This window comes from Rhagoletis pomonella, unplaced genomic scaffold, assembly GCF_013731165.1.
Source record: "Rhagoletis pomonella isolate Grant_MI unplaced genomic scaffold, Rhpom_1.0 Rhpom_scaffold_00009, whole genome shotgun sequence".
Taxonomy (NCBI): domain Eukaryota; kingdom Metazoa; phylum Arthropoda; class Insecta; order Diptera; family Tephritidae; genus Rhagoletis; species Rhagoletis pomonella.
The window spans coordinates 39,605,218-39,632,715 of NW_023458563.1; the positions used below are offsets into that span (position 1 = coordinate 39,605,218).

The 27,498-nt window shown below is 36.2% G+C and overlaps 1 protein-coding gene across 5 annotated transcripts in view; it reads left to right on the forward strand.

Annotated features, from left to right (window-relative positions):
• LOC118745781 (chitinase-like protein PB1E7.04c) overlaps nt 1-10,394 on the forward strand; it is a 269,861-nt gene extending 259,467 nt beyond the window's left edge. For all 5 annotated transcript variants that reach the window (XM_036479449.1, XM_036479448.1, XM_036479453.1 and 2 more), the window contains one exon: nt 8,812-10,394. In XM_036479449.1, coding sequence (XP_036335342.1) covers nt 8,812-8,864 — 53 coding nt within the window. In that variant the 3' untranslated portion in view covers nt 8,865-10,394. The remainder of the gene's footprint in view (nt 1-8,811) is intronic.
• Nucleotides 10,395-27,498: the final 17,104 nt, after the last annotated feature.

Below are 27,498 nucleotides of genomic sequence, written 5' to 3' on the forward strand. Positions count from 1 at the left end.
AATTCATTTTCCTTATTCAACCAACTACTATCAAGTGCAGCTGATTTGCCGCTATTTAAACTCGACAAATCCTCGACTCCATCAAATTATCGCAATTGGTACGTAATAACTCGGCGATATGCTCACAAAACAATTTCTCTTTTTGTAGTATTAATTTCTTGGGCATATCAAACTTTATCTGAAACATGTTAACTGTAATTAAAATATTTTCTTCTTACTTTTTACAGTACAGTTAACGAAGTTCCAAAATTATGAAAAAACCTTAAAAAATTCTAAAGTATTTTGTTTGTCTAAAATAATGTTACACAAACAAAATAATAATAATAATAATAATAATAATAATAATTCGCACGGAATTGCCGGAGAGCGCCTTACTTGTCGCCTTCGCGGACGACGTGGCTGCCGTCATAACAGCAAGAAATGTCCAGCTAGCACAGCTCAAGCTAAACCAGGTCATGCGCAACGTCAGTGGATGGATGAGCGATCACGGTCTGCAATTGGCTACAGCCAAAACGGAGATCGTGCTCCTCACCAGGAAACGGATCCCACAATTATAAATATGATGGTCGGACCTCAACTCGTGACGACTTCTAGGTCTACAAAATACCTAGGGGTGAAGCTTGACAGCAAACTCACATTCTGGGAACACATCCATGGAGTATGTGAAAAAGCTGCGCAGGGCACAGCGGCTCTAAGCCGGCTGATGGCGAACGTGGGCGGCCTGAAGCCATGCCGCAGGAAACTTCTGATGACAGCGGTCCAATCGGTGCTCCTGTACGGGGCAGAAATATGGGCTGACGCATTGAAAGTCAAAAAATACCGGATTCAAATGTCTTCTGTACAGCGCAGAGGGGCACTACGCACTGCTTCTGCATACCGTACAGTGTCCGCGGACGCGGTTCTAGTTATTTCTGGCGTCATGCCAATTGAGCTACTTGCTTACGAGCGAAAAGAGATTTACAATCTCAGTACCGAGATAGGTCGAGCAGCTGCCGCGGCAAGGGCGCGCGAGCAACTGATCCAGCAGTGGCAAAAAAACTGGAACGCGAGCACAAAAGGTCGATGGACGCACTCCCTGATAGCCGACCTTCAAACGTGGCTGAACAGACCACATGGGGAAGTCGATTTCTACCTGACGCAATTCCTCACCGGTCATGGTTACTTCCGAGAATATCTTCATAGAATGGGAAGGGTGGACTCACCGTTCTGTCACTACTGTGGAAACGTCGAAGATAACGTGTACCACACATTTTTCACCTGCGAACACTTCTTGATTTCGCGCAGAATGTTGGAAGAAAGACACAGAGACATAACTCCGAACAATATAGTTGGGGTAATGATCTCCAGCGCAGAAAAGTGGGAAGCAGTTGCGAGATACGTGAAATTCGTACTCCGCTGCAAACGGGAGGACGGTTGTCTACTGAGGACACCCGAATGAAACGCCCCTGCATCTGAAGACATGCAGAATTGCGGTGCCAGATGCGGGATTCTTGCGCGGGCGGTGGGAGTTTGGGTTTTAGTGGGTAGCCCAACACGCTTCGGTGGGAGTCCCACACTCGGGGAAGGTAGTATAGAGACTAGCACCCCCGGCCAGTGCATAAAGCATTTCCCTCTCCTACGAAAAAAAAAAAAAATAATAATAATAATAATAGATTGGCGCTTACACATATGTTAGTGTTTGGCCGAGCTTCTCCTCCGACTTGTGGCGTGCGCCTTGTTGTTGTCACACAAAGCGGAGGGACATACAGTTTTACGCCGACTCCGAACGGTGACTGTATTTTTACGAGAAGCTGGTTTTCATGGCAGAAATACACTCGGAGGTTTGCCATTGCCTGCCGAGGGACGACCGCTGTTATGAAAAAACCTTTTTTCTATATTTTTGCGATGTTGCTTTGACCAGGGTTTGAACCCGGGCGTTGCGGAGTGGAAGCCCGCACTGCTTACCACTACACCACAGCGGCCGACACAAACAAAATACATGGGGAAAAATTAGTGAATACCGAGTTACCGAGTACCAAGTACGGTGGGAAGACCCCTTTTACAAATTTGTATGCTCAGAATTGAAAATTCAGTACAAATTTTGAAAAATCAGGACATTAGCGTACTGATTGAAGAAATAAAAAAAACTAGTACGAGAGTTCAAAAATCAGTACCGTACTGATAAAATCAGTACATCTAGCAACCGTAAGCTTAATCCACTTTGCAGTCGTTCTAATTGGTGGTTGTAAACAATTGAAGTCCAGCGCGATATATTCCGCCCTTTTTTCCGCCTGAAGCTTTGTACAAATCCCTTTCGCAAGTTGAGGATTTTCCTCCATCAGTGAAACCAGCCTTTGGAGTTGCTGTTTAGTACTCACGATCTTAGACCTGCACGAAATTCATATACATTGTTTAAAATTAGCGTTTAGACGGTAAAAAATATAAAACAAACGCAAAATACTTACATTTTCAACAATTTTCTCACACTACGTTACAGAATCGAGAGCAAAATTCTGTTCCACTGAAAATTTCGACAGGGTTGCATAGCCTTTTCTGTGAAATGGCTTCATTAGTTCTCGTGCAATAAGCGTGTTTGTGAAGCTCTAAAAATTAGAACTACAAGGTTTGAGTATGACATCCATACCGAAACGTAAGACGTATTCTACGCCAAAAATTTGACAGCGCTAACGCAGGGCAGAATAAGTGCATCCTTTTTTCGAGAAAAGGGAACGCTATAAATGCCTTTCACCATGAAACACCGCCAACTTCCAGGGATAACTGTGTTTGCGGTTACGATAAATAAAGCCCTTAGAAAGGCATTAGCTTTGATCCAGTACTATTCGTGTAAAATCTTGTAAAAATGTCAAACAGCAAAATTACTCTCTGAAGTGAGAGCAAAAAATGTGTAACAACAAAAGTACGGGAACAAAAAAAGCATTCTTCCTGTAAAAACGTCAACCTGTGATCGCTTGACAATTTGCATGATTTTAAGAGAAGAAAAAGTTCGGATAAAATCTTGCAACTTCATTCTCTACACAACTCTCCAAAAATCGCTCTCATTTACAGGATTTTGCAGTACGGGATCATTTTTCCTGTAACTTCCTGCAGGTTCAGGTAAAAACCTGTAAGTTCATGGAGTACTGGATTAGAGTTATTGTGAAAGGTTGGACTATATCCTAATGATGACTGTTGGGTTCTCAAGTCTCTAACAATAGAAGACTAATGTTGTTTTTCACGTAGTTCTTGAAATAAATGTTGTGTTATATACCAGGGGTGGGCAGGACCGAGGCCGATAAGAGCCACTTGTAAATTCTAAATGCTACAAAGAGCCACAAAAAAGCAACAACAACAAAAATTTTATATTTAAATAAAATTATTATTAGAAATGAAAGCATTAATTTTATTATCAATGTACGTAAAATAGATATTAAAGAAAATTCGTTCGTAACAGTTCTGTTAAATGTTGGTTAGTCAATAGGTACGTTCGTTTAAATCTCAAGTAAAATATGTCAAACAGCAAAATTCCGGCGAAATGTCATTTGTTCTCTTACAAGAGAAAAGTATCCAAAACAGATCCCGAAGCCTTATCCTGACACAGTTTACTGACTAAACGAATAATTACTTACTTCTTACAAGTTTAATTAGTCTCATTTTACTATTTTAACTTCCAAACCATCAAATTCAATTTAGGGGTTTGCGTAAATTCCAGCCAGCTGTTTTTGATCAGCTGTTTTCTTGTTGGCAAAATGACTTTTCATTTTGCTCTCTCAATTTCCCCTGCTTTGCAAGTTTTTTACAATAACCGCTTTGACAGCTTCTGCGCTCTAATTTTCCTCCATATTTTATCTGTGTAAAATAGATACCAATATAATAATATGCATTAATAATAGCAATAATAATTCATATTTACCTTATTTTTGTCATTAAATACAAATGCAAGCGCGCGAGGGAATATACATGCAGACAGCTGATTACCAAATCGCACAAAAGTTCAGAGTTGCCCATGATTTTGCTTCGCTTTGCTTTCCAAGTCTTCTATTTAGCAAGACTCATATAAAATCATGTATTGAACTTATCTGTCAAAGCGGAATTATGAAGCAAAGCGAAGCAAAAGTTGTATGTAAACGGCACTGTATTCCTCGGACTAAAACTAGTAAAACTGTCAAAAAATAAAAATTCGCTCAGAGCGATAGAGTAACATTGAAAAGTACAGGATTGCTTTCTAGTAAAAAATGGTATTTTCTGTCAACTTCAACATAATCTCCAAATTTTGCTGGTAAATTTTTGCTTATATATACTATATAGATTGGCGCTTACACATATGTTAGTGTTTGGCCGTTTCTCCTCCGATTTGTGGCGTGCGCCTTGATGTTGTCACACAAAGTGGAGGGACCTACAGTTTTACGCCGACTCGGAACGGCGATTGTATTTTTATGAGAAGCTGTTTTTCATGGCAGAAATACACCCGGAGGTTTGCCATTGCCTGCCGAGGGACGACCGCTGTTAAGAAAAAACCTTTTTTCTATATTTTTTGCGATGTTGCTTTGACCAGGGTTTGAACCCAGGTGCTGCGGAGTGGAAGCGCGCACTGCTTACCACTACACCACAGGGAAATTTTTGCTTATAATTGTAAATAACCAAAAATACTTTCAAATTCATTAGAATCCACTTAAACAAGTAATTAAATACTTTTCAACATGAATTAGCAGAGTGCACTTTTCTTTTGTTTACAATTTGATTGCCAAACATACTACAGCTAATCGTTTGACACGTTTACCAGAATTTACCAGCAAAAAATCTTCGGACTAAAAGTAGTAACTTCTGACAGAGAGAGGACCTTATTTACTCTCTTTTTTGTCTTCTCAATAGTCAGGGAACCGAGTACGGGATCGATTTCCAGTAAACTCTGACTGATTGTGACTAGTTGGGACTCGTACGGCATCGCAACTATTGTAGAGCACAGACTCACAGTTATACGTTGTACCAAAAATTGAAAATATACGGGACGCAGCTGTTTTCAAAAGCGGATATTTTAAATCTGGTACTTATTGCCGAAATTCAAGCAATAGCAAAGCTTTATGTTGAATTTCCAGTGCCTTATCTTCTTTTGATTCCAAAAACTCCAACTCTTCTTCGCTTTTCTTAAAAATGAGTATTTCGGATATTGTAAATTTGTCCTCAATTATGATACACAAAAAAGGGTTTATGAGGTATGCAAACGTACATTTAAATAATTTCAAATCGGCAAATCTTTTTTTCAAAATCTGCTTTTAAAACACGCGCAATATTTTTTCTAGCCATGAAAAATGATGAAATATTCTTTTTTTGACATCATAAAAAGAGACGTAGTTTAGCTTCAAAACTTAAAATAATTTGCGACAAATCAAAAACTTTTATATTCTCTCCTTGTAGAGACAAATTCAAGTTTTGTAAATGTTCCATCATATCGGTAAAGAACATCAGGGGTATTCTCGAAGTCTTGCACGATGCACGGATTGCACGAAATGCAAAAATACTATTCCAAATTTCGAAGAGTACGAGAGCACCCCATTGCAAAGTGGTAGCATGCATGGGTAGCAAGCAGCGAAATTACGTATCAAATACAAAAACAAGAGACAGCAAAAAAAATGAAGTGAGCGAGATGAGAGGAATGAGAGAAATATGTAGCAATTCCAACAACAAAACATCTAGCACAGGGTCGCATTTATCTTGCTATGCAGCGATAGGAAATGTTGTTTCCCATGTATTTTGTTGTTGTGCGTTTGCAAGTTATGCAATCCATGCAATCCGTGCTACGTGCAATGGCTTTGCAAGATTTGGAGAATACCCCTATTAAGTCAGAAATCCAATTTTCAGTGTCCAATTGCGGGTAATATTCCGATCTCAATTTGCGTATGTGTATATAAGAAGAATAAAATAAACAAGAAAGTCTAAGTTCGGGCGGAGCCGAACATTAAATACCCGGCGCAAGTATTAAATAAATGTTTTTTCACCTTTCCGAAGGCTATCGCTACATGGTAAGCCGGGGTGTATCAATTTTGAGTAAATTAGCGTCCTTAAATTTCGAAATATCGCAGTTTCAAACATTTTTGAAATTTACCGTTATATGAAAAGCGGACGTAATTTTAGTCCGATTTCAATAATTTTTAACGTTTTGCTTTTATGTGGCAAGCACAATAAAAATACCGAGTTTGGTACAAATTGGTAGAACGGTTACCGATATACATATTTGTGATTATAAGTGGGCGGTGCCACACCCATTTTCCAAAATTTTACCATAAACGTATTTCTTGGTAAAGAATTGTTGCAAGCATCAATTTTGATTAAATTAGCTTTAATATTTACTGATTTATCGAAGATTTTGTATTTCTCTAAATTACCGTTATATGGGATGTGGGCGTGGTTATCGTCCGATTTTTTAAATTTTCGGCCATTTAGTATACTGTACCAAGGCCAACAACTGTGCAAAGTTTGGAAGAAATTGGTGCAGCGGTTACCAAAATACACACATATAACCATAAGTGGGCGTGGCTACGCCCATTTTCCAAAAAATTTATAATATTCTTATTTTTCGTCTAAAAATTGTTGTAAATATCAATTTTGAGTGAATTATCTTACGTAGTTCCTAAAATATCGCAATTTTCGTATTTCTGGAAATTACCGTTATATGGGAAGTGGGCGTGGTTACAGTCCGATTTCGCCCATTTTCAATACCAACCTACCTTGGATTAACGGAAATCTGCATACCAAATTTCGTTGAGATATCTCAATTTTTGCTCGAGCTATCGTGTACACGGACGGACGGACAGACGGACGGATCATTTATGTATACATTTGTCTATATCTGTCTCGATTCGTTTTGGATGTTACAAACAACCGTTATGTGAACAAAATTAATATACCCTTGTGCACAAGTGCGCTCGGGTATAAAAACAACAGAATGGAAAAGAATGTCCAACAAAAAAATATGTATTTTAAAAAGTAACAAGTAAAAAAGTCTAAGTTCGGGCGGAGCCGAACATTAAATACCCGGCGCAAGTACTAAATATATGTTTTTCACCTTTCCGAAAGCTACCGCTACATGGTAAACCGAGGTGTATCCATTTTGAGTAAATTAGCGTCCTTAAATTTCGAAATATTGAAGTTTCAAGCATATCTGAAATTTAACGGTTACCGAGATACATATATGTGATCATAAGTGGGCGGTGCCACGCCCATTTTTCAAAATTGTATCCTAAACGTATTTCGTGGTAACGAATTGTTGCAAGCATCAATTTTGAATAAATTAGCTTCAATAATTTCTGATTTATCGAAGATTTTGTATTTCTCTAAATTACCGTTATATGGGATTATTGTCCTATTTTAAAAATTTTCGACCATTTCGTATGTTATACCAAGGTTAACAACTGTGCCAAGTTTGGAAGAAATTGGTGCAGCGGTTACCAAGATATACACATGTAAACATAACTGGGCGTGGCTACGCCCATTTTCCAAAAATTTATAATATTCTTATTTTTCGTCTAAAACTTATTGTAAATATCAATTTTGAGTGAATAATCTTCAGTAGTTACTAAAATATCGCAGTATTCGTATTTCTGAAAATTACCGTTATATGGGAAGTGGGCGTGGTTATTGTCCAATTTTTAAAATTTTCGGCCATTTAGTATGCTGTATCAAGGCCAACAACTGTGCAAAGGTTGGAATAAATTGATGCAGCGGTTACCAAGATATACACATGTAACCATAAGTGGGCGTGGCTACGCCCATTTTAAAAAAAATGTTAATATTCTTATATTTCGTCTAGAATTTATTATAAATATCAATTTTGAGTGAATTATCTTCAGTAGTTACGAAACTATCGCAGTTTTCGTATTTCTGTAAATTACCGTTATATGGGAAGTGGGCGTGGTTATTATCCGATTTTTAAAATTTTCGGCCATTTAGTATGCTGTATTAAGGCGAACAACTGTACAAAGTTTGGAATAAATTGATGCAGCGGTTACCAAGATATACACATGTAACCATAAGTGGGCGTGGCTACGCCCATTTTCAAAAAAATGTTAATATTCTTATTTTTCGCCTAAAATTTATTATAAATATCAATTTTGAGTGAATTATCTTCAGTAGTTACTAAAATATCGCAGTTTTTGTATTTCTGAAAATTACCGTTATATGGGAGGTAGGCGTGGTTATTGTCAGATTTTGCCCATTTTCAATACCATCCGTCCTACGCCCGAAAGAAGTGCACATACCAAGTTTCGTTAAAATATCTCAATTTTTACTCGAGTTATTGTGTGCACAGACGGACGGACGGACAGACAGTCACCGCTTAATCGATTTCTCTTTTCATCCTGATCATTTATGTATACATTTGTCTATATCTATCTCGATTCGTTTTGCCTGTTACAAACAACCGTTATGTGAACAAAGTTATAATACCCTTGTGCACAAGTGCGCTCGGGTATAAAAAGTGCCAAAATGTTCTAAGGAAAGGGAAAGTAAAAAGGGCCGCACTCTGCTGCAAAGAGCCGCGTTTGCCCACCGTTGCTTTATATTTATGTAAGTATATGCATAAAAATCGCGTTTCATTTTTTACTTAAGTTTAAAATACTTAATATTAGTAAGTATTTCTTCACAGCATTCGCCCGGATTTCGGGGGTTATTACTAGTTTATACCTAACTTAATAGGATGCACATACATATCAAAAACAATCTTGCAAGGATTTTTTTTATGATGAGGATGATATTATTAAATATTAAGAAGGAAAATACGCTTTTGAGCTGATATACACAAACTATTTGACGCCTTTGATTTGTATTTCTTCTTTGCAGCTTCCGCCCGCTACAGTGAGGAATATACTCAGAACCGTGATTACATCACATGATTGAAGATGCCAGCTATAGATGACTACTATTAAGATAACTAAAACTGTTTAGATAATATTAGCTAGAATTTATACATACGTTCATAAATATTCATATTATGAGTTCATTTGAATCGGATAGTTACCAAAGGGAATAAGTCAGCAAGAACGATATGAAATTTTCATGCAGCTCGGTTGGTTTAAAGAAGCTCTGTTGAACTGCATCAAATTTACCGTATCGGAAAATGCTGACTTATTACCTTTGATAATTTCCCGATTCATTTATAAAGCGTTAAAACAAAAAATATTATGTGTGCATTTACTTATGTATGTATAATTATCTATATGCACATGTATACATAAGGCATACACATTTACATATATACATACGATATATCTAGATAAGCATGAATATTTATACTAGGCTACGGGTTTATAAATACACACACATGTATCTATGGATAAGAGCCAGAAGACCAGGTCAAAATGATAGAAGACAAATTTAGTTAAGCGTGAAAGGACTACATAACCTAAAAGGTTAGTAATTAATTAATAAAATAAAATAATTTGCATACGTATAGCGAGTAAACTTATACTATATTCTACACACATATAAATATGTACTTTATATAAACTGAGAAAAGAAATTTGTTTCGACAACTAATATTTAGTTGCCGAATTTTGACAATATTTGCGAACTATTACCAAGGTTTGGTAATTATAACTAAATATACATATTTATATGTATACATATATATAGTGATATTCGTCTACGTTGGGCCAAACCGTTAATTCTGTTGGAGAATTTCTTGAGTTTGGCAAATACTAATTAATATTGTTTTGGTACACATTTCAACAAATTCCATTTATGAAACTTAACGTATGGTTCATAAAATTATATTAATAAGGCGGTGTCACACGACTGGTACATCAGTACAATAGATTTTTACATTTTTTATATTGGGCTATTGGTGCAAAATAAAAAAAATTGGGACAACAAAAAATATTTGTGCATTCATACAATTTGCACTAAATTTTGGGCAAATGCCGAATCGTGTGCCACTGCCTTTATACTATCTGCTAACTCAGATAAGTTTTTCTCAGGACATACTGTGGTCACAATTACCAAATCTTAATTAAGACATCCGCGTTTTATTTTGAGAGCGAAAAATAGTATTCATGCTTGTGAGCAGTGTGCACACCCCATTTTATTTTATTGTGGTAGAATCGGCAAAAAAAAATTGGGTAGATTTGAATAAGATGTGGTAGATTTTTCAATTCATATTTTTATTGAGAATACATATGCATGTATGTATATCATATGCACATAGTACGTAATTAAGAATTAAGTTTATTAGGTTGATAAAAAATATGATCCTTTAACAAACTTATATTTTTGGATATACATATGTATAATTTAACGATAGGATGGAACAAAAAACTCCTTTCCATTGCATAACAGATACTTTAGCAAATATAAATATGCGGATTTCTGAAATATTAAAAAGTTAAAGCACATATAGGCAAATCTAAAAAACAGGTACACTTTTAAAACAAAAAGTTTAGTTTTTTAATTTGTGGGCAAACCTATGTTTTATATATGATTCTATTCGTAATCTCTTAATAAATCGATAACTATAACCAAATATAAAACAAAAGAAAAACCTGGGTTCAAATTACGCTGTGCAAGTTGTAAATTTTTAGCTGGGACGCTCTAAATTCAATGGAATCTTCAAGACTAAGGGAGTTTTTTTTATAAAATAGTTAAACTTTAAGCAAAGTTTTAAGTACCGCCATATCGAAAAGTGAAGCCAATCTGGCAAAGCTGGGGACGCCATTGAGTTTAGAAGGCTCCAATTAAGTATACTGAGAAAAGAGTTTAGTTACGTTAACTAAATATGTTTTCCTCAACACATTATTTGGTTATAGTTACATTATTTGGTTATATTTACCAAATCATGTGTTGAGAGAAATATATTTAGCTGACTTTTTTCTGGGTGTAAGAGAAACTATCAGAACATTTGTTGAAAAAAAGTTGGTGTTGATACCACGCTCGAAATATTCTAACTACAAGAAGCAGCATCATTAAAAGTAGTAAATCTGGGTTTTTACACACCAGAGAAAATTTTGTTGAAGAATTTTTCAGATATATGTAACGTTATAAGGACTAGCAGTTATAAAAAGATTTAGATCGTTACGACGTGTTTTCCAAAGGTTTATGTAAAGTCATTCGTAATAACCAAGAATATCATTGTTTTATTTAGAGTATTCAGCATATATGTATTGTACTTAATTGCGGATATAATTCAGCACAACTCAAATAAAAATCACATGCAATTCATGGAGGTATAGATACAAATTCTTTTAATACTGAGTAGACATTAACATCCAGATTGCGATGAATACATATTGAGAAAAGCTAGCCCATCGTGAGCTCGTTCTCTGCCCATGTCTGCAATTATTGAATTATTTTGCAAAACTATAACTAAATAGAGGAGCGAAGGGTATTATGGACCACATAAGGAAAAATTTCTGTAGAAAAAACAGAAACCTGAATTTTTGCTCAATTTTAATGTATAACTAAGCCCAACAAAAATAGAAACACATTTTGGCAGAGCAAATGTTAATGCTGTTTTTGATAGACTTGTTTTGTGCTGATTACGAGTCCGTAAGCATAAAGTTTCCATAAGCTCCAGATTTTGAAAAAAGGGAAGTCAAAGTATCAAAAAATCGCGTTTTCTGCAATACATTAGAAGCTCTAGCAGAGAAACAAAAGGTGATAGAACCTTCCTGGCTTAAATTAAAGTTAGAACTCTCGCCTACAATCTCTGAAAATACTATTTCTACGCCTTGAGTTGATGCTCACTTAGTCATTTGTTATATACTTTTATTTGTTTTTATTTTATTTTAGAAAAAATGAGGAAGGAGATGAATCAATTTTTTAACGTTTATTATTTACAAAAAGAAGTGTCATTGACATTTGGTTATTGTGGTACACCAAATGTACATTGAATTCTACAAAAATATATCTGTCCCATGATTCCAGAAAATTATAAAAATAGTAAAATATTGTAAAATTATTAGCACCACTACGAAAATACGAATAAGCCACAATACTCGCTAGTATAAATTTTAATATTGTATATTTCAAAAAATAAATAATAAGTATTCAAATTGTAAAAAAAATACATTTTTAGAACAAAAACGTGTAATGGCAAATATAGAACTTGACATAAAACTTACGTTTCATAAAACGTAAGTTTCATAAAGTGCAGGCAATCCTTTCATCGAAAGGGGTCAAAATCCAATGAAAAATCCTGAAAAAAAAATTGGAATCGGTCGGAGTCTACATATTAGTCCTTCGCATATATTTTTTTCAAAAATAAATATTGGAAATTTCCATGGATATTCAAGATAAAGTTTTAAAAGAACATTTTCAACACTTATTCGTCCTCGTGCACTAAAAAATTAAATTTATTTTCAATTCTACAGAATTTTTGCTTTTACTTGATACCCATGTTATTACTCTACAATGCACCAAATTTTTTAAATAATTTTTATTCAATCATATCCTAGAAATTTCAAAGTCTTTACAAAAAAATCCTGACGTCAGAGAGAAAAATTAAAAACTCAGTTATACTATATTTGGCTCCTAGTTTTGTAAATATATTGATTTTTTCTTGTGGTTTAAAAATTTTTGGGTTTTGTCGCACGGTGCTATATTCAAAAATTTTTGTTGAGTTTGAGGCCGTTTCTAATGAAAATATATTGTGGAAAAACAACAATAATTTGCCCATAGGTAGAAGTTTTAGCTACTATCACTACGGTGACCATATTTATGACACCCGAATACGGGGCAAAAAATAATTTTGCGTATATTTTGCAAAAAAACCTACAGATCTTAAAACCTTCTTCAATGATCCTAGATGTATTATGCCTGAAACAGCATCCTTATAGTAACATTACAAATTTGTATGATATTTTTCTCGAGATTTTTACCGCGTAAAATTTGTTTAAAAAGATTCGTTAAATTTAGTATAATAAAGTGGAATTTTGCAGTCGGTAGGACTTAACGTTAATTTTTGCCAGTTTTTTTTGTAGACGGTGTTACAAATTTCTTCATACAAAGTATGTCCGACAACTTTTTAAAAGAGGAGCAAATGGGCAGGACTTTCCACTTGTACTTTAATATACTAATCTTTAATGACCTACAAAACTGCAAACCAATTTTCTTTTTAAGATTCTAACTAAAAAGTTTGAAATCTTGGTGAAATATTGCAGAATTACTTTTTATAGTTTTTTGCACAAAGTCTGAAATTTGGATTTAAGTATGTATATGGCTTTTGTTAGGAAAAGGGCTTTACTAAGATAGAAAAGATTAAAAACATTAAATACACTAAATACACTAAAGACAAATAGCCAAACCTTGCTAAAATGTCGAGTTGTAATTTATATTTTGGTCACTGTATGTACATATCCCTCGACTCCAATCACAGGTATTCGGATTAGAAAATAATAACTGTTTGTGGAGAAAATTACGATCATACATATACCAGCATCACTTAAAACTGGTTCCTGGCATGCCATTTTAATGAACTGTTAAGGCCTCAAGCTCTATAAAAATTGTTGAGATCTTAAAATATGTTTTACTATTATTATCTTAAACTAAATGATGGCCAATTTATATACATATTTCCTTCCAACAAGGGGGGTTATGAACGATGTTGCATTCATAGTCTTGTGTGGTGGATGTGATAGAAACCCAGATTTAAAAAAAATATGTGGTAGATCTACCACATATGTGCCAGAGGTTAGAGCTGGAAAACAATCAATGTTTGGGACCATCGATGTTGTCGATATTTTCAAAGCAAAACATCGATGTACTATCGATGTTTCCTCAGTAAGGTTGTGTGCCAATCGGTAACATTATTCTCCGTGGTGAGACGAGGTAAAACAATTTATATACTATGGTGTACAAATAAATTGAATTTCGCTGTGCCAAATGCAAAGTAAAATTTTGGCAGTTGAAAAAAAAAACCAAACAAACACTCGTGCTACATATTTTTGTGTGTTGCTGAAATTGTTCAAATGTATATTCATTTTGCAACTTGCAAGTAGCGTACGCTTTTTGGGCTTTTTTCAGCTTCCATTTTGATGTTCACTTTTTATTGCCGCCAAACAGTATTGTGCATACATATTTATATGCTGTCAAAATATTACCTAGCCCCATGGTAAAATTCTGACGTATGTATTCACCACGAGAAATGTCAAATTTTTAGTTATATCCGTCAATATTTTTCTTATTTTCTATCAATTGGCACAGACCCTAAATAACATAAATGTATACATTTGGGAAGAAATTGTAAAACACAGTAGATATTTTGCATATTTTCTTCAATAACGGTATTTGATAAAAAAAATATTTTACTGTGACTGATATCACATGTAATGTAACTTTTAGAAAACTCACCTACAAAGGTGTTTTTAAAAATATAAACATATAAATACATATGCGGTCTTAACCAGAACAACTGCTAAACTTGTCCTCTTTTTAATGTGAACTGGTATACATAGTTGTATGATTCCTGGTTTGGCCAATTTGTAATGTAGAAACCAATAAATGAAACGAGCAAAATATCAATGTTTAGAAAAACCCTCTGCGGAAAAATTTAAATTAATATTTACTATAGAAAGTGCGAATTAATTGGTTGCCAGGGTATTATTTAATGTAGTGGTAATTGCAATTCCATAAAATATTCGTCAAATTATTTCTTTGTCTCGACAATCATGCTATAATTCATTAATAGAGCCGATAATGTGTAATATTTCATAAAATATTTTTCTAACAAATGGTGTGTTATGATAGTGGGGGAGATTGGAAAACATGGATACTATCGATAGTGCCATCGATTGTTTTCCAGCTCTACTAGAGGTTTGCATACTGCTTGTGAGCCACCCCTAAATAAGCGCTTCGGGCATAGTACCTACACATACATATCGTCGCTGCGCCAACAAAAACAGTTATGTGTTTTTTAGTAACTTTTTAGGAGAGCAAAAAACTGATTACTGGTGCCAGTAGGCAATATTTTGCAAATGTCGTATTAAAAAAAAATATATATATGGGGCATTTCACCTCAAGTGACCCAAATTTTGAAATCTATGTCTTCCGATCGGGATGAAATTTGCACCAAGGTTAGTCCTAAAAAATAGTAGTTATGACAAAAAATTTCAATGGGATCGGTCAAACACACTCCGAGTTGGAGGGTCTAGAATTTTGACATTTTGGTCAAACGGCCATTTTTTCGGATCCATATAACTAATTACCTATTGTATTTAGAAAATTTTTTCAGGAATGTTTTCGATAGATTTCTCTTCAGTCTTTACAAATTTTATTTTTTTTTAATTAAAATGAATTTTTTTTAATTTTTTTTTTAGATAAAAAATAATTTTTATGTTTTTTTTCAAAAAGGGGTATTTTATTTTTTATTTTTTTTGCTCAAAAGAAAGCTTAGGTATTTTTCTTTAAGAGCTTTGTGGTCGCTTAGTGGGATGCAACTTGTGTATTAATCAAAACTAGCGTTTAGTAACTCGAAACAGCGGTTTTTTAAATTTTTAATATATGACCTATTGTCTTCTTTTTTTCGTATTATTGTGTAAGTGTCTCGGAAACCTGAAAATAAAACTTATATGAGAAGGTATATACAATTACAATGGTTCCGTGCGCAGAAGTGGAAAACTTTTGACTGCCATTCACCTGGGAGTGGCCAGAAGCGATTCTTGTGCGTACGGTTCAAATCGCAGCTCACAACGTCCGGATATTTATATCCACGTATCCTCTGGGTAGCAACCAAACACCCGTTTGGGAGCGAGCTAAAGTGAGAAGGCGTAAAACTTCGCGTGCGCTGGGTTTGGGTCCCGCCACGTTAAAACCCCGCCCAATGAAAAATTCCAACAAGCCTCGGATGAGACCCCCTTTTTCTGATGACGACCACGGCAAACGTATAAAGGACTATGATTTAAGGGTATGCACCTGGAATATCCGGACCCTTAATGGGGAAGGTGCCTCTGCCCGGCTGGTTGATGTCCTCGGGAAGACAAAGGCTGACATCACCGCCATCCAAGAAATGCGATGGACGGGGCAAGGTAAAGTAAGCGTGAAGCCTAGCGACGTCTACTACAGTTGCCACGTAAAGGAGCGCAAATTCGGTGTTGGATTCGTGGTAGGAGAGAGACTCCGTCGCCGAGTACTGGCGTTCACCCCGGTGGACGATCGTCTAGCCACAATCCGCATCAAAGCTAGATTCTTCAACATCTCGCTCATCTGCGCCCATGCCCCGACGGAAGAGAAGGATGAGGTGTCCAAGGATCTCTTCTATGAGCGCTTGGAACGTACATATGAGCGCTGCCCCCGACACGATGTCAAAATCGTGCTTGGCGATTTTAATGCCAAGGTGGGCAAGGAAGGGATCTTTGGCGCCACTGTCGGAAAATTCAGCCTCCACGACGAAACGTCCGATAACGGACTGAGGCTGATCGACTTCGCCGGGGCCCGAAATATGGTAATATGTAGTACAAGGTTCCAGCATAAGAACATCCACCAAGCTACATGGCTGTCTCCAGATCGAAAAACGAGAAACCAAATCGATCATGTTGTGATAGACGGAAGGCATGCTTCAAGCGTTTTGGACGTACGTACTCTCCGAGGGCCAAACATCGACTCGGACCACTATCTTGTTGTAGCCAAGATACGCACCCGCCTCTGTGCAGCAAAAAATGTGCGCCCAACAATGCAAGGAAAGCTTAACGTCGAAAAGCTGCAATCACAACAGACGGCCAATTTATTCGCCACTCGACTCACACACCTGCTCTCTGAGAGCACTCTTCAACAATCCGACGTACGCGAGCAGTGGAACCACATTTCCCGATCATTAAGTACCGCCGCCGAAGAAGTAGTTGGATTTCAGCGAGCCCGAAAGAACAACTGGTACGATGAGGAATGTCAAGAAGCCGCAGAGAAAAAAGATGCCGCCTACAGGGCCACGCTGCGATCGGGCGCAACGCGAGCCATGTGGGACCGTTATAGGGAACTGAAGAAGGAAGCGAGACGTATTTGCCGTAATAAGAAGAGAGAGGCCGAAATACGTGAGTGCGAAGAGCTTGAGATGCTGGCCGACAGGAAGAACGCCCGAAAATTCTACCAGAGAGTTAGGCGACTTACGGAAGGTTTCAAGACCGGGGCGAACTCCTGTAAGAACAACAATGGCGACCTAGTGACCGATGTCCAGAATATACTTAAATTATGGAGGGAACACTTTTATAACCTACTGAATGGTAGCAGCGCTGAAAGTAGTGAGGAAGACGAACCCGAGTCCCCAGTCGATGATGATGGAGTAGCTGTCCCACCGCCTGACTATGACGAGGTACGAATAGCGATTACGCGGCTGAAAAACAACAAAGCTGCTGGAGCTGACGGCCTGCCAGCCGAGCTATTCAAGTACGGCGGCGAGGAGCTGATGAGGTGCATGCATCAGCTCGTATGCAGAATATGGTCAGATGAACGCATGCCCGACGACTGGAATTTAAGTGTGCTCTGCCCAATCCACAAGAAAGGCGACCCCGCCATACGCGCCAACTACCGCGGAATTAGCCTTCTAAGCATAGGTTACAAGGTCTTATCGAGCGTATTGTGCGAAAGACTGAAGCCCACCGTCAACGAGCTGATTGGACCTTATCAGTGTGGCTTTAGGCCTGGAAAATCCACCATAGATCAGGTATTCACAATACGCCAAATCTTGGAAAAGACCCGCGAGAATAGGATCGACACACACCATCTATTTGTCGATTTCAAAGCCGCTTTCGACAGCACGAAGAGAAGTTGCCTTTATGCCGCGATGTCTGAATTTGGTATCCCCGCGAAACTAATACGGCTGTGTAAAATGACGTTGAGCAATACCACCAGCTCCGTCAGAATAGGGAAGGACCTCTCCGAGCCGTTTGATACCAAACGAGGTTTCAGACAAGGGGACCCCCTTTCGTGTGATTTCTTTAATCTTATGTTGGAGAAGATAATAAGAGCCGCAGAACTGAACCGCTCAGGCACAATACTTTATAAGAGCGTACAATTGCTGGCGTATGCCGACGACATCGATATTATCGGTAAAAACAAGGGCTACGTCTGTTCTGCCTTCTCGGGATTGGATAGAGAAGCAAAGCGAATGGGTCTGGTGGTGAACGAGGACAAAACGAAGTATCTCCTGTCAGCACACAAACAGTCAGAGCATACGCGTCTTGGCACCCACGTCACTGTTGACAGTTACAAGTTTGAAAAAGTAGACGACTTCGTTTATTTGGGAACCAGCATTAACACCAATAATAATGTCAGCCTTGAAATCCAACGGAGAATCACTCTTGCCAACAAGTGCTACTTTGGGCTGAGTAGGCAATTGAGAAGTAAAGTCCTCTCTCGTCGTACAAAGATCACACTCTATAAGTCACTCATCATGCCTGTGCTGGTGTATGGCGCGGAAGCATGGACAATGAAAGCATCTGATGAGGCGGCTCTTGGAGTTTTCGAGAGAAAGATTCTGCGAAAGATTTACGGACCTTTACGCGTTGGTGATGGCGAATATCGCAGACGATTTAACGATGAGCTGTATGAGCTTTACAACGATATAGACATAGTGCAGCGAATTAAAATTCAGCGGCTCCGCTGGCTTGGCCATGTCGTTCGGATGGACAGAAACGCTCCTGCTCTGAAAATATTCAACGCGGGCCGCGATGCTGGGAACAGAGGAAGAGGAAGGCCTCCTCTGCGTTGGAAAGACCAGGTGGAGAAGGACTTGGCTTCACTTGGCATTTTCAATTGGCGTCAGTTAGCACAGAAGAGAAATGACTGGCGTGCTGTTTTGGACTCGGCCAAAATCGCTTAGGCGGTTACAGCGCCAAATAAGAAGAAGAAGATATACAATTACCTTTCCAACGGTATATAACACGCCTAACCAAAGTTTCATACCTTCGATACTGCCATTCCCGTAGTTAAGGATGATTAAGATTTTTCGTAGTCTAACACAGCAGGTACTCGATTTTGTGCATCCAAACTCTTTATTAATAGCTTTGCAGAATTTTGAGTATTAGATTTGCATACCACAATATTTAAAAGGTATGAAGAATATGGGATTTTCCGGTAGTTAAGGATGATTAAGATTGTTTATTTTTTGCTCAAAAGAAAGCTTAGGTATTTTTCTTTAAGAGTTTTGAGGTCGCTTAGTGGGATGCGACTTGTTTATCTATTAAAATGAGCATTTAGTAACTCGAAACAGCGTTTTTTTTAATTTTTAATATATGACCTAAGTTTTTCTGAAACCTGAAAATAAGACATATAAAAAATTAGATATAATTACCTTTCCAACGCTATATAACAATACCCACAATATGTACACCTTTGGAATAAAATAACTGTTTTTCTATAGAATTGGTCAAAATTATGAATTTTTTTATTTATTTAGAATAGTTTTTAATATATAATTTAATAAATAGATACATAAAAAGTATACAAGATAGTTAATTTTATAATAGCCAGCCTTCCATCCACCTTATTTTCCACCTTTCTTTGTGGCTTTTTTCGTCAATCCTTTCTTAGGGTTACTGGGTTCTGCTGTTGATTTCACTTCGGGTTTCGCTTTTGGAAAGAAATCACATTGGGTAGCGGAAGAAAACTTCTTTAACTTGAGCCTTCCATCGCCAATCGGTATGAAAGCATGATATTGAGCGGTACCATCGATTGTTACTGCAGCATCGAATCTGCTCTTCAGTGATTTCGCAGTTTCCGCATGATCATCTTTGCTACTAAAAATTATTTCAGTTTCTTTCCAGTACTTCTTTGCCCATCACATGCTCCTTTACCATGAGCAGTAGGATGAAAATGCCACTCAGCTGGTGTATCGAAATCTGTTTCATGTGCCATAAGATTTGCGAAGCTACTTTTGTTTTTAAAATGCTGACGAGCTCCATCCGAAACGTAGTATACCTTCGCTACTGTGAATTCGGATTTTAGATAATTTAGTATTATCTTCTGGTACTCATAAACAGCAACGGAGTCATGCTTCAAATCGTCGGATATGATTGCCATACTTTTATGTTCCAGTTTTCCATCTTTCATGTAGTAAATAACTATTGTAAATATAGTTGCTTGGTCGTTATTGAAATGGAATGCTTGTATGGCATCCTGGATAACATATTTATAGTTTTCTGCGAAATCGTATGAAATAACGAATTCACCTGCCTGCAAATGTATCTTCAAATTTTCGAAGAATGACCACTGCTCCTTGACTAGAAAGTCATGGGTTCTCAAGTTTACCAATCCGGTACAAATTTCTTCCACAAAATCGTCCACACTTAAGATAACTGTTTTCAATGTGCACCTTTCAGACTGCAGCCAAGATTCAAATTTGACCTCCTCCACAAATTCTCGGTCAAAAGACTTGACCAAATTCTCTTTGATGAAGTTAGTTCTCGGGCAATTTGAGCATTCACCCAAGTGGCAAGAAGTTGATACATTAGGACACATTGTCAATTTAAGGCAATCACGGTAACTGTTCAAATCTTCCGGCGAATCATTTGTTAAATAATTCAAGTTGATTTCCTTCAACATCAGCTTCACATTTTCATGATAAATGCAAACGCATACTGTATGAGTTCCGTTGCTTCCTGCCAAGACGCAATGTTTTGGCCTGAGCTGGGTAAATTTTGTGAATCCAATTTTAATATCCTCGTGTTCAGATTGAAAGCTCGCGAACAGCTCATTCAGGTTGCAGAGAATTATCCTCTTCTGCATTTGAACTTTCTTACCGTCAATTCGTACAGACACCCAGTCGTTCATCCCTGGCATCAGGCGACTCATATCATCGCGCTGATAAAACTGAGTCACTAGAGCTTCAGTTTTGCACTCTAAAGGTTTTCCTTTCTTTGTGTTTGGGAGTGTGAGTATGCCATGCTCTGCAACTAATTTTTTAGCAATCCTGGCTTTTCTTTCTGATGTTCCAAACTCAGCCATTGTTTTTGCGCGACTCCATGTCGGTGGAGCAAGCGTGAGAAGTTGAATTTTTTCTGCTCTACTAGTTGAAGTTTTGTACTTTTCTTTTATTTGCTCAAGTACTTTTACTGCATCCTTGTGGTATTGGTTTTGGCACTCATCCCTTGAAGTCATATTTTCTTCAGTAAAGTTGGAGCCATCGTCATCGGAAATTCGGTCATCCTTCTCAGATTCAATATGGTCTCTATCTGGAATAACGTCTTCACAAGGCTCATTACTTTTCGAAGTCGGTAATTCCTTCAATTTGCTGAGCTCTTTCCTGCACGATCCACAAATTCGCATCCGTTTTGATAGCGTAGGGAATTTTGATATTAAGCCGTCAGAAAGCCGTCGTGTATCTGAAGAAACGTGGTTTTTTTTTGCTGAAGGGATTAAAGCAAAAAGAAGCAAAAATTTCTTTATCAAGCTTAGCCTTTTTATGAGCCATAGCTACTGAAAATATTAATTATGTAAATAACACAGTCTTTATTTTAACGCTGTTTCTAAAAAAGTGGTCTTCAAAATGACCATACACTGCCTTCATAAACTATAGCTGATTTATTATAGCTACTTATAGGTTGCGCGAGTAGGTATGAATATCTATTGGGAAAAGGTTTGGACGAATCTGCTGTGGTTAGGTACAAAGAAAAATCTTAATCATCCTTAACTACCGGAAAATCCCATATTCTTCATACCTTTTAAATATTGCGCTAGTAGGTATGCAAATCTAATACTCAAAATTCTGCAAAGCTTTTAATAAAGAGTTTGGATGCACAAAATCGAGTACCTGCTGTGTTAGACTACGAAAAATCTTAATCATCCTTAACTACGGGAATTGCAGTATCGAGGGTATGAAACTTTGGTTAGGCGTGTTATATACCGTCGGAATGGTATAAGTCTTATTTTCAGGTTTCCGAGACACTTACACAATAATACGAAAAAAAGAAGACAATAGGTCATATACTAAAAATTAAAAAAACCGCTGTTTCGAGTTACTAAACGCAAATTTTGATTGATACCCAAGTTGCATCCCACTAAGCGACCACAAAGCTCTTAAAGAAAAATACCTAAGCTTTCTTTTGAACAAAAAAAATAAAAAAAAATACCCCTTTTTGAAAAAAAACTTAAAAATTATTTTTTATTTCAAAAAAAAATTAAAAAAAATTCATTTTAATTAAAAAAAAATAAGCGACCACAAAGCTCTTAAAGAAAAATACCTAAGCTTTCTTTTGAACAAAAACAATAAAAAAAAAATACCCCTTTTTGAAAAAAAACATAAAAATTATTTTTTATTAAAAAAAAAAAATTAAAAAAAATTCATTTTAATTAAAAAAAAAATAAAATTTGTAAAGACTGAAGAGAAATCTATCGAAAACATTCCTGAAAAAATTTTCTAAATACAATAGGTAATTATTTATATGGATCCGAAAAAATGGCCGTTTGACCAAAATGTCAAAATTCTAGACCCTCCAACTCGGAGTGTGTTTGACCGATCCCATTGACATTTTGTGTCATAACTACTATTTTTTTGGACTAAACTTGGTGCAAATTTCATCCCGATCGGAAGACATAGATTTCAAAAGTTGGGTCACTTGAGGTGAAATGCCCCATATATTAAAAATATGTTATTGATTCTGAAAAAAAAAAGATTTTTTTGACCAATTACGATGTGATCAACATTTGCGCTGCTGCACATAGCTGTTTTTATACACGATGTAAATTTGCTTTTGGCAGTATGGAATCGTATGCAATTTGTACATAATACTGCCGTTAGGCCTAGATGCAATGTATAGAAGTTGAGGACTACATTAATTAACTGTGCTCCTGTCATGTAATGAAAAATAGTCAGAAAAGTTTTTATTGCATTTTTGTAATAAAAATGAATGCAAAGTGGTGAGTGGGCACATATTGTGTGTACAAACCATGAAATTGTAAGACATGCGAACTGTTCGGTCAGCGTATTAACTTGACCAATTTCAATACAAATATAATTGAATTTTCATTAAATGCTTTCACATTTGTATACATTAAGCAAATTTGCATAACATAGTAAATTGAAAAAAAGTGTAAAACTATATATTTATCGAGGTAGATGATCATAAAACGAATGGAAATTGATTTATTTAAGTAGCTGGCCGTGCATAAGACTGATGTCTTTTAAGCCCATCGTATATAATATGTCGTTTACAACTATGATAATTGGCATATATAAGAATAAAAATAAATTCGCTTAAAATTATTTTGTATAAAGATGAAGAAGAGAGAAAAATTTTATATATTGAACAACTTAAACAATTCCAGTTTAAAGCGCCTAGCATTTAGCACGGATTTAATTTCATTTGGTAGGGAGTTCCATAGTTTGACAACACTGACAAAAAACATTCTAGAAGAAACAAGATAATTATGTTTTGGTACAATCAGATTACAGGTTCTAGTTGATTGTGCAAATGTGAATTTTTCAAAAAGGTATTTCGGGTTTTTCAAATTGATGAGCTTATTGTATATATTGCTTTAACGTTTGAAGGCTGTTGTGTTTAGATAAGGGATGATAAATGAGTTTTTAATTTTTGTACCAAATGGACAAAAAGAATGTACTAAATCTGCCGAAAAAGTACCAAAACTTACAAGACCAGACAGACATATGTATATGGGTAATTTCCAAACAAAGTGTTCATGGCAGGTATTTTATATATTTTTTTTTAGATTGATAATCTTATCCTCTAAAATCGTTTACTGACGCGAATACGAGACTGCTTTCAAGCTCTTCAAAAATTAATTTTTGTTCTTATTTTTGCATTTTTGTAAAATATTTTCCAGAATGTAACATTTGCATATCACTTTTAAACTCATTTATCAGATAAGCCAATGTTGGAGGTTTTTTCCGCCTTCTTCAAGACATTAACGTGACGTTTTTCTTGGAAGGCAGGTTTTTTGTTTAATCTTTCTTCAGCAACAACTTCCCATATATACCATTTGAACACTTTTGGAGAAACAAGCGAATTAAATAAAAAATCCTTTTCCACCTAAAAGTGACCTTCTGGAAATACTTCACTTTTTTTCCTAAAAGTCTAATTTCACGAAAATTTAAAATCAAGGAAATTATTGAAACCTCTGAAGCAATAAATGGGCATTGGTTATTATCTTATTTTTAGTGTTTTTTGTATAAAAAAAACTGGTTGACTTTCCGGAAATATTAAGCCTTACTCGTTAATATTAAATACCTTTTATTTTGGTTCGGCCAGTGTGTACTGCACCAAAAATCTGGAATTATTTCGTCCGTGGACTTGGATGCGTAACGTTATATGTACTTGTAGATATGCATAGTTTAACAAGTAAGAAAGTCTAAGTTCGGGCGGGGCCGAACATTAAGTATTACATATATGCCTTTTCACCTTTCCGAAAGCTACCGCTACATGGTAAGCCGGGGTGTATCAATTTTGAATAAATTAGCGTCCTTAAATTTCGAAATATTGACGTTTCGAGCATTTCTAAAATTTACCGTTATATGAAAAGCCGTAATTTTAGTCCGATTTCAATAATTTTGAACGTTTTGCTTTTATGTGGAAAGCACAATAACCATACCGAGTTTGGTACAAATTGGTAGAACGGTTACCGAGATACATATATGTGATCATAAGTGGGCGGTGCCACGCCCATTTTCCAAAATTTTATGATAAGCGTATTTTCTGATAAAGAATTGTTGCAAGCATCAATTCTGAATAAATTAGCTTCAATATTTACGGATTTATCGAAGGTTTCGTATTTCTCCAAATTACCGTTATATGGGATGTGGGCGTGGTTATTGTCCGATTTTTAAAATTTTCGGCCATTTGGTATCCTGTACCAAGGCCAATAACTGTGCCAAGTTTGGAAGAAATCGGTGCAGCGGTTGCCAAGATATACACATATACCATAAGTGGGCGTGGCTACGCCCATTTTCAAAAAAATGTTAATATTCTTATTTTTCGTCTAAAAGTTATTGCAAATATCAGTTTTGAGGGAATAATCTTTAGTAGTTACTAAAATATCGCAGTTTTCGTATTTCTGAAAATTACCGTTATATGGGAGGTAGGCGTGGTTATTGTCCGATTTTGCCCATTTTCAATACCATCCGTCCTACGCCCGAAAGAAGTACACGTACCAAGTTTCGTTAAGATATCTTAATTTTTACTCGAGTTATCGTGTGCACAGACGGACGGACAGACAGTCACCGCTTAATCGACTTCTCTTTTCATCCTGATCATTTATGTATACATTTGTCTATATCTATCTCGATTCGTTTTGCCTGTTACGAACAACCGTTATGTGAACAAAGTTATAATACCCTTGTGCACAAGTGCGCTCGGGTATAAAAAGCCCGTGAAAACCCTAAGTTTCCATTACAATCAATAATTCAAGTTAATCAACAAAAACATACAAGCATGTTTATTAAGTGCGAGTAACACAAAGATACAGTTGCTTATATTATAGCAACAACTTTTTGATGATTTTAAAATGTCTTTCGTTTTTAATAAACACCACGCATTTACCTGTATAAAGTAGGAAAAAGATGACTGCATTTTTATCAACAAGTCGTATTTCTACATAATTTGTCGTAATGCTGTATTTTGACAAAATTGTATCAAAAATGTCGATGTAGTACCAATGTACTTTTGGGATCCAAAATGTATCAAAAAAGTACAATTGTGCCATCAATTTCATCACTGGTTTAGATTGATCAATTTTTTTGGACCATCGTACAATAGCTCTGTTTCGTATTGCTGTAATAACAGAGCTCATTTTTGTGGCAATGATGTCCAGAAGTCGGTATGACGCAACTTGAATTTGACTTCACCATTTACATAAAGCAATCCTCTGATACTGCTTACCGGTGCTTCCCCAGGTTTTTTACCTGACCTTATAGATGTATAGTTACCAGGAACACTCTCATAATTAAAAAAAAATGTATATTCTAAATAATTAACAACATAAGGATGTGATGGCCTCGCCTGTCGAATACGACTTATGTGGCCCATTGGTGAATATATCGGTGGATTGAATGCATTTTCTAATGTAGAGTGGACGCTGTCTACCTCCATACCTTTTACCTTTGTTAATTGTCGAATTCGAATTGCAAGCGATCAAATTAAATAGTAGAATCTATGTACATAGTGTAAGTGGGATGTGCATACATATCGTTACCTTAATATAGAAAGGCCCTATCTCACATTTCTGTTTCTTCAAACATAGTTTGAAAATTTAGCGAAAAGCAAAGGTCTACAGTTGCGAATTTCGTCGGAACTGCTGATTTTTATTAAAGATAATATTTTATCTTACGCAGTAATATTTGTTTTCAATTTCTATTAGATATATTGTGAGCTATTTGACAGATTTTGCATAAAACTGGACTCGAAATGAAAATGAGTTAGGGCCTTTCTATATTAAGGTAACGATATGTATGTATGCATTTAGTTGGTATATAATTATGTTTTACATCTAAATAAAAGCACACTCATCAGATTCGCCTGCGATGAAAAACAGTTATAAGCAAGTAAGCGTATACCCGTTTTTTTCAGAGTATTTCTAGTACTGCGGGCACATTGCTATTTTTGGTCAGTTCTAAACCAAAAGATATATAAGAGAACGGCAAAAATGCAGTAATGTGGGCAATAGATAGTGTTAATAAAATATGCAATAAAAAAAAATTTACAAAAATTGCTTAACTGTTTTTGTTGGCGCAGCGATGATATGTAAATTAGATGCGCTAGAGAGAGGAAAGCATATACATACATACATGAAATGCGAACAACGCGAAATATACAATATAAGCGGCTTGGCAAACCAAGCGAAATATCCCTTTGCTTCAATCCTTTTGTGTTGTGTATAGGGGTGTTTGAGGGTTTGACAAGCCGTTTGAGGTAAATTTGATAAAAAATTTATTTTTTTTGATTTTCTGGCCGCCATGTTGATATTTTCAAACCGATTGCGCTGTGTGTGGTAAAATCAGCTCATTCGCATAGGAATTTGCACCGAGTGAGGACGAAAGAGAACAAAATGGAAAAAAAAAATTTTACATTATGAACCGGAAGAATACTAAAATTCTTTGCTTGAACGAGTTATGTTTGCGTGGTGTATGACGAAATTGGAAAAGTAGGTTTGAAGTATGCTTGACAAGCCAATTTTGTGGTGCATATCGCTCTTAAGGTATGGCTATAACATGCAGAGTTCCATATTCTCAGTTTTAATTGTATATTACAGCTTTCATACAGTTTTTCAAAAGAACCTCCTAATGCAAACTACAGTTTTCAGAAAAATTTAGAATACAAATTTCTCGTCTATGTTCAGTTGCACTACAATAGTGCGGTTAAAAACCGTTAATTTTCCGAAAATCCCTTTGTGGTTGATGAAAATACCATATTCCCTTCTTGGGATTTCGGTTTAACAAGTAGTACCAGGAACTTATGAAATTTGAAGTGAAAACATCACACAAACACATAATTTTGACATTAAGAACACAGAGGCGCAAATCTCATAAGCTCTGGTAACACCACCCTACCGAGTCGTTACTTTCAAGTTTCAATACACTCACATTTTCAGTATACCAAT